We start from the raw sequence: 11,147 nt of genomic DNA on the forward strand, positions 1-11,147 counted from the left end.
ATTTCTGTACATTTTGTAAAGTCGCACAGAACTTTTATGTGGATGTGTTTTACAAATCTATATCAATGATGTGGCATACAAAGCCAAATATATTACATCTTTCAGTTCATTTTTATAACTTTAGAGTGTGTAAAAAAAATAATTAGAATGCCGCCCGATGAATTGTCAGGTGCAAGATTGCCTTCACTTCACAAAGGCGGCCATTTGGCCAATCCTTACTCATCCATCTGTTTCTTAAAACACTCCAGGGATTTTGTCTCCACCTTTTTGTCTCCAGCACCCTACTGGGTAGTCCATTCCGCATACACACCACTCTGTTTGTGAAGACAGCAATGCCATGATGAGTGAAGTGTATAAATACAAGTGCAAAGCGTACAAAGTCTGAGATTCTGAAACTCTAGTGGGAGGGGGAAGGTGTTGTTTGACATCGATTTGGCTACGGAGGGATGTTGTATCTCTGTGCTGTGCTGTTTTCTCATGTTAAAAATTATGGAAATCAGCCCCAGGCAAAGATAGTTTGTTTTCCTTCCCTCTCGTGCCCTCATTGTCAGTGAGTGACAGGATGTGAACGTGATCTGGGAATTGTTGTTTCATTTCCATCTTACCCCACACCCACCCCTGTTTTGTTTCTCCAGCCATTGCATGTTGTGTGCCCGGAGCAGTACACCCAACCTCCACCTGCCCAATCCCACCGCACAGATCTGATGATTGATTGCCAGCCCCCACCAATGGCCTACCGTAGAGCTGAAGTACTGACCCTCCCCTTCAAACGGCGCTATGAGAAGATTGAGCTCATGCCCGATGTAAGTGGTTTTTTTTTTAACCGATTGGAGTCTTTCTGCATTTCTTCTTGTAAGTTTACTTTATTGTTTTCCTTTCCTTCACCCCTCAATCTCCTCAAACTACGCACCATTCCACATGAGAGGATGAGCTTGGACCCTCCTTCCAGACTTACTGAAGACTGATGCCAGCCGCCACTTAAAACATTCCCTGGAACAGAATGGCTGAGATCAGAATACTTACCATGTGGGGAAAGACACAAAGTGCGGAGGAAAAAAAGAGCTCATGTATTGCCAATTCAAACTGGCGGCTGCCGGCAGTTTTAAAAACCATATGGCAAACTCTGATATTTTGTGTAGAATGTGTTTAAATGCTTGGTTCCCAAGGTGCTGAGTTATCATATGTTGGATTGTGTTTTAATCATTCTTTATTTTTCAATTTTTGCACACGCGTAAATGAAAGAAAAGTGCTGCATTGTTGATGGTGCAGTCCTTCGATGAGACGTTAAACCGAGGCCCCGTCTGCCCTCTCAGGTGGACGTAAAATATCCCATGGCACTATTTTGAAAAAGAGCAGGGGAGTTCTCCCCGATGTCCCAGCCAATATTTATCCCTCAACCAACATCATTAAAACACATTATCTGGTCATTTATCCAATCGCTGTTTGTGGGACCTTGCTGTGTGCAGATTGGCTGCCACGTTTCCCTACACTACAACAGTGACTACACTTCAAAAAGCACTTCATTGGTTGTAAAGCAGTTTGGGACGTCCTGAGGTCATGAAAGACTCTATATAAATGCAAAGTTTATCTTTTTCTCCTTTCATTTAATTCCTCTCATGGTATCATTGTTTTATAGCTTGCGGAATCCCTCGTGCCTTCTGAAATCAAACCTGGCATCTCCATGGCAACTGTGTCTGCAGTACTGCAGACCAAAGACAATAAGCACATTCTGCAGGTAAGTCATGTAAAGAGAATTTACACTAGCCCAGTAGACTTGAAGGATTGGAATTGTTTTCTTCAATTCCACTTGATTTATTTAAATAAATGGTGCCAGCAACGCAACATACTAGAGCACCACAGGATAGCCCGACATGTATGTTACCTCTCTTGGCCCCACCCTTCTGCCTCCCCCAAGCCGAGATGGGAAAAATCACAGGGTGGATAACAATGTTGTTTATTGCTGCTCATGTGTGCTCTCTAGCAGCTAGTTCAAGATAAGAGTTATTAAGCTGACGGAGGAGCAGTGTTACTGATTAAGGTTATATAACGGCCAAAGGGACAATGATGCGTTAAACGTAAAAGATCCCATGGCATTATTTCAAAGAAGAGCATGGGAGTTCACCCAGTGCCCTGGCTAATATTTATTCTCAACCAACGTCACAATCAGATTATCTGGTCATTTATCCCATTGCTGTTTGTGGGGTCTTGCTGTGCGCAAATTGACTACTGCGTTTCCCTGCATTACAACAGTGACTACACTTCAAAAGTACTTTATTGGTTGTAAAGTGCTTTGGGATGTCCTAAAGTTGTGAAAGGCACTATATAAATACAAGTTCTCTCCATTTTTCTCTCTCTCTTTCTCTCGCTCGCTCTGTTTTTCTCTCGCTCGCTCGCTCCGTTTTTTTTTTTCTCTCTCTCTCTCACTTTTCCCATTAGTTAACCAGCCTGATTGGTGAATCATTAACAACACCCTGGAATAATCCAGACCTTCTTACTATAATTATTGAAATACCCAATACTCTCAGGCATCTCATTTTGAAGTCAACTTGATCCCGAAGCGAACCGGCTTAATTTTGTGGTTGATTGCCTCCTTTAGGAGATTGAGTAATTTGCGTAGAATTCATGATGGGTCAAATTATACACTGTCCGTTAAGACAGCGGAGAGATGCGCCGAGTGGCTCTTACTTGCTGCGTTATGTTCCTACTAAATGAATTGTAATATTCCAATCTTCTCTCGTGCAGTCACTCCCAAAGCCAGTGCAGCAGCCAACTGGCAAGAAGAGGAAGCGGATAAATGACGATACTCCCGAATTCAAACCTCCTAAACCACTTCTGTGTGGTTCGATCACTATCGAACAGTTTGTACAGAGCCTAGAGAAGGTAAATATGTTCGTGCTCTCTGAAGCAATTCTGGCCTCTTGAGCATCCCCGATTTCCATCGCTCCACCATTGGTGGCCGTGCCTTCAGCTGCCTAGGCTCCAAGCTCTGGAATTCTCTCCCTAAACCTCTCCACCTCTCCCTCCTTTATGTCACTCCTTAAAACCTACCTCTTTTTGACCAAGCTTTTGGTTACCTGGCCTAATATCTCTTAATGTGGCTAGATGTCAAATTTTGTCTGATAACACTCGTGAAGAGCTTTGGGACGTTTTACTGCGTTTAAGGCGCTGCATAGTTGCGAGTTATTGTTGTTGTTGAACTTATTAGAGGCACAGAATGTGCCAAAGTTAAGTGTCTGTAAAGCTAGAGCTTGAAGAAGGTGGTCCAGTACCTTCTCTGTAGTAGTGACCCTGACACATTGCAATTGCTAAGTTGCATTGTAACCATAGGAGCTCTATCACAACCGTGGTGAGGTCATTCTCCTTTCTCCATGTTTGGGGCAAGACACACACCCTCCTCATGTATGCCACACATTAATAAAGAAGGTAAGTCTTCAGATTAAAACGTTCCCCAAATGCCACCATTCTATGTTTGTTTAAAGTCTTATACACATTCGTGGAGCAGATATTTGTAAATTGTTCAGAGCCTCAAGTATATGGGATTCACCAATTATAATGTTCAGCAAATGCTAGTCACAAAGTTGAGGGCGGGGGTGGGGAAGAAGCAGAGACTGAGCAGATTGACTGAAGGATCCCCTACCCTATATGTGCTGTAGCTATGGATGTTTATGGGTGTTTACCAAGTTCTGTAGAGAAGCTGTGTGAATGCAGTTCTTTAAAAGTACTTCCTATCAGTTTTCTATCCCTGCCTGTGACCATTCCCAATGAATTGTGAGCATCGGCAGGTTGTTTGATCCTGAGGGAGGAAGTTTAGTGACATGGGGGAATTGAACCACAATTTCCCCACTCCTGTGGCACAATACACTGGTACTCCCAATACAGTGCGTCACTGAACCACTTATGTCTTTATTTTTAAAGAGCGATTTAGTTGAGGGTGCGGCTTGCGCCAGCGGAGGAGCTGGAATGCCGCTCTTCTCCGCTTACAGTAAATTGTCCCCTTCGTTCTTCCTGCAGCACGGCATCACGGATGTCAAGGTCGAGGACACGCCAGAAGGACACATTGTCCACCTTCAGTCTGAAGACACCCTGATTCAAATCGAAGAAGATTCAACACATATCATTTGTGACAACAATGAGCCACTACGCACCAAACTCCGAGACTTAGTCCTCAAATTTCTGCAGAAGCTGTGAGCGAGGCCCTGACCTTCCTGTGACTAATTGTAGTGGCTGCTGGATTTGGGACTCACTGAATGGAGCAGAGTAACTGGTCAATAGAGGGTAATGTGCGCTGTTAGGAACATCGGAACAGGAGTAGGCCATTCAGCCCCTCTAGCCTCTTCCGCCATTCAATTAGATCTGTATCTTAACTCCATCTATCCTTCTTGGTTCCGTAACCCTTAATACTCTTAACTAACAAAAATCTACCAATCTCGGTGAAATTTTCAGTTGACCCCCAGCCTCAACAGCTTTTTGGGGGAAAGAGTTCCAGATTTCCACTACCCTTTGTGTGAAGAAATGCTTCCTGTCATCACCCCTGAACAGCCTAGCTCTAATTTTAAGGTTATGTCCCCTTGTTCTGGACCCCCCCCCCCCCCACCAGAGGAAATAGTTTCTCTCTATCTACCCTATCAAATCCTTTAATCATCTTGAACACCTCAATTAGATCACCCCTTAATCTTCTGTTAAAGGGCAGATATAAGCAGATGATGACATAAACTGCAAGAGTGAAGCTTGAGAACTTTGAAACTTTCATCTTAACCTCAAGATTACATAACAGCCTTGAACTCACACCCTGACATTCATATACATAGTTTAAATTTTACATGTAGATGGGGAGAGTTGTTCAGTTGATGTGCCTAACGGATGGCACTGAACTTAATGTCCTTGATGTGCGATAATCTCATAAACAGAGGCTCATCGGTCCCAACACCTTTACTGCAGGTTTACTGAGAAATGACCCCCAGTTGATTTTTCAGGTAATTCTATTTGCGATGTATATTTTATAAAACTGTGATTGGAAATCATTTGGAGAAGGGCCAAGTTTCCTGCTGCCCACAGTACTGTCCACACAGTACCGAATAGTAAACATAGGCATTCTAGCGACATCTAAACTGCAAATCCTGGTGTAGCAACGGACTCCTTTTTAGAAGCCACTGACTGTTATGGTGCGTTGTGACCACTAGTCCATCAGGCTTAGAGGCTGCACACAAGTGTAATTAGCAGCTGTTTATTTTGATAATTTCTAAATTTTTAATAGCTTATTGTTCTTTGAGGATTTTTATATTTTGTTACAATTGTATAAATACTTTTTTAAAAAGTGTATATTTGTAACTTCACTATCAGATAGAGTTATGAGGACTGGCTGGAAAAAAATCACTTTGAAAGAAGATGAACAAGAGGGAAACTTTACAGTGGTTTACAACGTGGGTGAAATAGAAAAGGTTAATCCGGAGCATTACTTAAAGTTAAACTGCGATTGCAGGACAAGCAGACGTGGGTAGAAGCTGGAAAAGGGCAAGCCCAAGGCTGGTATCAGAAGCCACTTCTTCATGCAAAGTGTGACTAATGCCTTGAATGGGTATGGTTGTGAAGGCGGAAATTCTGGGATCATCCAAAGCCAGTTAGATAGTGGGGGGGTGGCAGGGTGAACACAATGCTTTTCTATGGAAGGAGCTAGATGGACCAAATGACCTCCCACATCCGTACGTACCTGTGTGATTGTTTTTGAAATCCTTTTATTTCATTCCCAGTTCCTCAAGTCTCCTCAGGCCACCTGTGTCTTGTGGCAGAGAGACCTGCTGTTTGACCTCTGCCAATTATGTGGTGAGCTGCTTGCTAGGAGATACACAAAAGGACTACCTACCGCTTCAACTAAAACCTTTACAGAGTAAACCTTTATTGAAGTGCATCTTTTATATCACTTTTATTTCCCCCCTTGACAAGAGCACAAGCCATTGTCTGGCATGCCATATGCCCAGGCAGCACCCTTTTCTCATTAAAATACAAACCAGTGAGAAGGGAACAAAATGCAAGTCGAGCATTTTATAAGTGTGCTTTTTAATTACAGTCCATCGCTGCAAATCTGAAGGTCACTAAATTTACGCCCTTGCTGACTTTATGTACAGTGCGCGAAGACTCCTTACAAATGCTGCCTCATACCAATGCTAGATGATGCCTGATGGAGTAAAACAAAAACATCTAGACTGAATAGCAATCTTCACAATGAGATTTCTATTCCAAATCGCTAACCTGGGTGGCATTCATAGGAACAGGAGTAGGCCATTCAGCCCCTCGAGCCTGTTCTACCATTCAGTTAGATCATGGCTGATCTGTATCTCAACTCCATCTAACTGCCTCCCAACCAGAGCAGATTTGTGGTCTTGGGGCTGTATTTATTCATAGCACTTGTTATCTGATGATGCTGTAGGAGGACATTCATTCTGTGTTGCTATGAAAATAACGTCATTAGTTTGAATTTGGTTCAACTTTGCTATTTTTTTTTTTTAATTTTAAATTTTCTTTTATTCACTCATGGGATGTGGGCATCGCTGGTAAGGCCGGCATTCATTGCCCATCCCTAATTGCCCTTGAGAAGGTGGTGGTGAGCCACCTTCTTGAACCGCTGCAGTCCGTGTGGTGAAGGTTCTCCCACAGTGCTGTTAGGAAGGGAGTTCCAGGATTTTGACCGAGCGATGATGAAGGAACGGCGATATATTTACAAGTCGGGATGGTGTGTGACTTGGAGGGGAACATGTTCCCATGTGCCTGCTGCCTTTATTGAAATAAAAACAGAAAAATGCTGGAAACACTCGGCAGGTCAGGCAGTATCTGTGGAGAGAGAAACAGAGTTAACGTTTCAGGACAATGACCTTTCATTATTGAGTTTTTTTAAAAAAAGTAACAGTAGTGTATGTACATACAGGGTCTCCGATCCATGGTATCCAGTGTAATAGAATGAAAAACGGGAAGCAACATAATTTTAGTAATAGTCTAAGAAGTAGGTTCAGGATTTTTTTTTTAACACTTGGAAAAGCTACACTCTAATAAGGAATCCATCAGCTGCTTTAATAAATAATTGTGATATTAGGTTTGAGATTTATTTTTCATTTTCTTTAGCCCCCTTCCCTCACTGTGCTCTCTACCTCCCCTCTGGGTACCCATTTATTATCAAAGGTGTTACTGTGGGCATCTGGTTGGCACCAGGAAAGCTAGATGGGCCGAATGGTCTCCACTATCTCCACTACCAATGTAATTATTTTGATATCCTGTTTTTAGCAATATGGCATTCTTAAGGGATGTTGTACCAAAATACAATATGTGTACAAAATTTACTGTAAATAAAACTTGAATCAAGTTTTCAATGTTTGGCTATGAAAGAGCATTCTGTAAATCATAGAATCATAGAAAATTTACCGTGCAGAATGAGGCCATTCGGCCCATCGCGTCCGTGCCGGGCAAAAATTAGCCACTCAGCCTAATCCCACTTTCCAGCATTTGGTCCGTAGCCCTATAGGCTACGGCACTTCAGGTGCTCATCCAGGTACTTTTTAAATGAGTTGAGGCTTTCTGCCTCTACCACCCTTTCAGGCAGTGAGTTCCAGACCCCCAACTCCCTCTGGGGGAAAAACTTTTTCCTCAGCTCTCCTCTAATCCTTCTACCAATCACTTTAAATCGATGCCGACTGGTTATTGACCCCTCTGCTAAGGGAAATAGGTCCTTCCTATCCACTCTATCTAGGCCCCTCATAATTTTGTACACCTCAATTAAATCACCCCTCAGCCTCCTCTGTTCCAAAGAGAACAACCCCAGCCTGTCCAATCTTTTCTCATAGCTAAAATTCTCCAGTCCTGGCAACATCCTTGTAAATCTCCTTTGTACCCTCTCTAGTGCAATTACATCTTTCCTGTAATGTGGTGACCAGAACTGTACACAAGCTGTGGCCTAACCGATGTTTTATACAGTTCTAGCATAACCTCCCTGCTCTTATATTCTATGCCTCAGCTAATAAAGGAAAGTATTCCATGTGCCTTCTTAACCATCTTATCTACCTGTCCTGCTACCTTTGGGGATCTGTGGACATGCACTCCAAGGTCCCACACCTCCGCTACACCTCTCAGTATGCTCCCTTTTATTGTGTACTCCCTTGCCTTGTTTGCCCTCCCTAAATGCATTACCTCACACTTCTCCAGATTGAATTCCATTTGCCACTTTTCTGCCCACCTGACCAGTCTATTGATATCTTCCTGCAGTCTACAGCTTTCCTCCCCACTATCAACCACAGCCAATTTTTCTGCCATCTTCAAACTTCTTAATCATGCCCCCTACATTTAAGTCCAAATCATTAATATCTATCACAAAAAGCAAGGGACCTAGTACTGAGCCCTGCGGAACCCCACTGGATACGGCCTTCCAGTCACAAAACACCCGTCGACCATTACCCTTTGCTTCCTGCCACTGAGCCAATTTTGTATCCAACTTGCCACTCTCACTTGGATCCCATGGGCTTGTACTTTTTTGACCAGTTTGTCATGTAGGACCTTGTCAAAAGCCTTGCTAAAATCCATGTAGACTATATCAAATGCACTACCCTCATCAACCTTCCTTGTTCCCTCCTCAAAAAATTCAATCAAGTTAGTCAAACATGACCTTCCCTTAACAAATCCATGCTGACTGTCCTTGATTACTCCGTGCCTTTCTAAGTGACTGTTTATCCTGTCCTCCAGAATTGATTCAAATAATTTGCCCACCACTGAGGTTAGACTGACTGGTCTGTAATTACTCGGTCTATCTCTCATTCCCTTTTTAAAAAATGGTACAAGGTTAGTAAAATGACTGACGAGGCTGAGTATTAATCACCCATGCACAGAGATACTGCATATGGGAGTGCCAATACACCACACCAGGGATAAGGGAAGTTACTATGCTTCCCCAATGTGATGACTTTCCTATCTCACTGAAAATAAAGTTCAGCTGGAATTGTGAGGTCTTCGCACAAGTGTAGTATTTATTGAGGTGAGGAAAAGGGGCAGCCATTTTCACTTATTTTTCTCCCAAATGATCAGAGGCCAAAATAATATAATTAATCCTTTTTTATTTTACACAATTGATCCTTATTTCGATCTTTTACCTTTGAAAGGAAGTTTCGTACACTAGAGGCATTGAAGTTTCAGCAGTAGTGATTTTATAATATATGGAATGAGAACAGGCCATTTGGCCCATTGATACTGTCCTCCCACAACCCTCCCCACCAATAGACCTTGTGCAATTTGCTCTACGTGGACTCTGTACCTACTTATGTAATCTCCTGAGGGAAAGTTTTGTAGTTTCTCCCTGCTATCTAAAGTTACTCAATCAAGTAATCACCTCCTTACCCGTCAAAGCCTCTCCACCATCTACAAGGCTGACATCAGGAGTGTGATGGATCACTCATCATTCACCTGGATCAATGCAGTATTCATTCTCTGTCATTTGACGTTTTAGGTATGAACTCTTGCTCAGAACTCGATGAACATCTGAAACAACATTTCGTTTCAGATGTCCAACATCTGCAGTACTTTGCTTTTTGTTGAAAGAAGCAGAGAAGATGGTTTGATGAGGTGAAAAGGGAATTAAGCCTGTGAGACGTTCCTTACTAGCTTCGTCCTGCTGCTTGATTCAGTGTGATGGGGACAGGAAAGGCCCACTCCTTTGCCATTACTAAAGAGGCTTTACCCTTCCTGAGAAATGAACTCTGCCCTTGGGATCAAAGTAGAGGATACAGTTGCAGAACGCCTGAAGGATGATATTAACCCACAAGCTGTATGATGACTGAAGAGAATCACCTGCCTGAAATTCTTTGCAATACTGTGCCACGGAAGAGCTGTGCAACATGCTGAAAATGGAAATAAAATTGCTGGGTTTTTTAGGTCAGCAAATCAACAATGACTTGGGCCAAATTGACATTCTGCGTCTGTTGGTCAGACCTAGTTAGTTGTGACCCTGTTTATTGGAAGGGCAACGGTTTGGGGTATGCAGACATGGACTGAATGTCTGGATTCCTGCATTGAGCAAATGGCAACTATCCACCAGATGGCAGCAAATCATTGTGGCAATGGGACAAGCCAGAAGCAGTAGGCTGGGTACCCTCAGCCAGGCTGAACAATACTCAACCGTTTTATAGGTCTTAGGGCTGGAAACAGGAATATGGGAGATCCCCTGTTTCCCCTTGAGTGATGTTGCTTATAGTAAATGCAAAGAAAAAATAAATATATACATTAGACGGTAAAGGTATTTCTCCAACAATAGAACTGACACTATAAGTTGGCTCCTGTACAGGTATAGGCACTAAATGGAATCAAGAAAGAGCCAGAAACGAGCGTATATCGCACAATCTGAATTGCTTATTTTTTTACCAAACAGTTAATAAAGATCTTTTTGTCAGGATGGAATCATGTTAGCAACTCCAGAGGAGACAAATATACATACGGACCACACTGGGAAGAAAGAAAGGTCAATGAAATGTCTTAACATTTGCGGAAAAGGCCTCACCGACCTTGAAAGGTTGACAGTAGAGAAGGTTGTCTTCAATGTACAAAGTCTGAAGGAACACTGAGGAGGGTCAGTTCCGTAAGAAAAAGACTTGTGGTTGGAGGAAACCATTACATAGAATGAACAGCACAGAAGCAGCCCATTTGGCCCAACTGGTCTGTGCCGGTGTTTATGCTCCACACGAGCCTCCTCCCACCCTACTTCGTCTAACCCTATCAGCGTATCCTTCTATTCCTTTCTCCCTCAGGTGTTTATCTAGCTTCCCCTTAAATGCATCTACGCTATTCGACCCAACTACTCCTTGTCATAGCGAGTTCCACATTCTAACCACTCTCTGGGTAAAGAAGTTTTCCTGAATTCCCTACTGGATTTATCAGTGACTATCTCATATTTCTGGCCCCTAGTTCTGGTCTCCCTCGCAAGTGAAAACACCGTCTCTACGTCTACCTTATCAAACCCGTTCATAATCTTCATAACGTTTACTTCAAGCAACATGATCATATCAGCCGGTAAAGTCCCAGTGAGCCTGATGATAACCATGGAATCTTGCTGATGTCATTGGCGTTTAAGATGGTTCTAATGTTATTGTGCCACGTACATCAGATGCTCTGGAGGCCTGTGA

The 11,147-nt window shown here is 42.9% G+C and overlaps 1 protein-coding gene across 1 annotated transcript in view; it reads left to right on the top strand.

The window, feature by feature from the left end:
• Positions 1-7,416, top strand: part of ints9 (integrator complex subunit 9) — a 29,679-nt gene extending 22,263 nt beyond the window's left edge. The window contains exons 14-17 of the mRNA XM_067988586.1: positions 636-803; positions 1,637-1,735; positions 2,743-2,880; positions 4,012-7,416. Of these exons, the coding sequence (XP_067844687.1) occupies positions 636-803; positions 1,637-1,735; positions 2,743-2,880; positions 4,012-4,188 (582 nt within the window). The 3' untranslated portion in view covers positions 4,189-7,416. The remainder of the gene's footprint in view (positions 1-635; positions 804-1,636; positions 1,736-2,742; positions 2,881-4,011) is intronic.
• The last annotated feature ends 3,731 nt before the right edge of the window (positions 7,417-11,147 follow it).

The sequence above is a fragment of the Heptranchias perlo genome, chromosome 8 (assembly GCF_035084215.1).
Source record: "Heptranchias perlo isolate sHepPer1 chromosome 8, sHepPer1.hap1, whole genome shotgun sequence".
In the NCBI taxonomy this organism is placed as follows: domain Eukaryota; kingdom Metazoa; phylum Chordata; class Chondrichthyes; order Hexanchiformes; family Hexanchidae; genus Heptranchias; species Heptranchias perlo.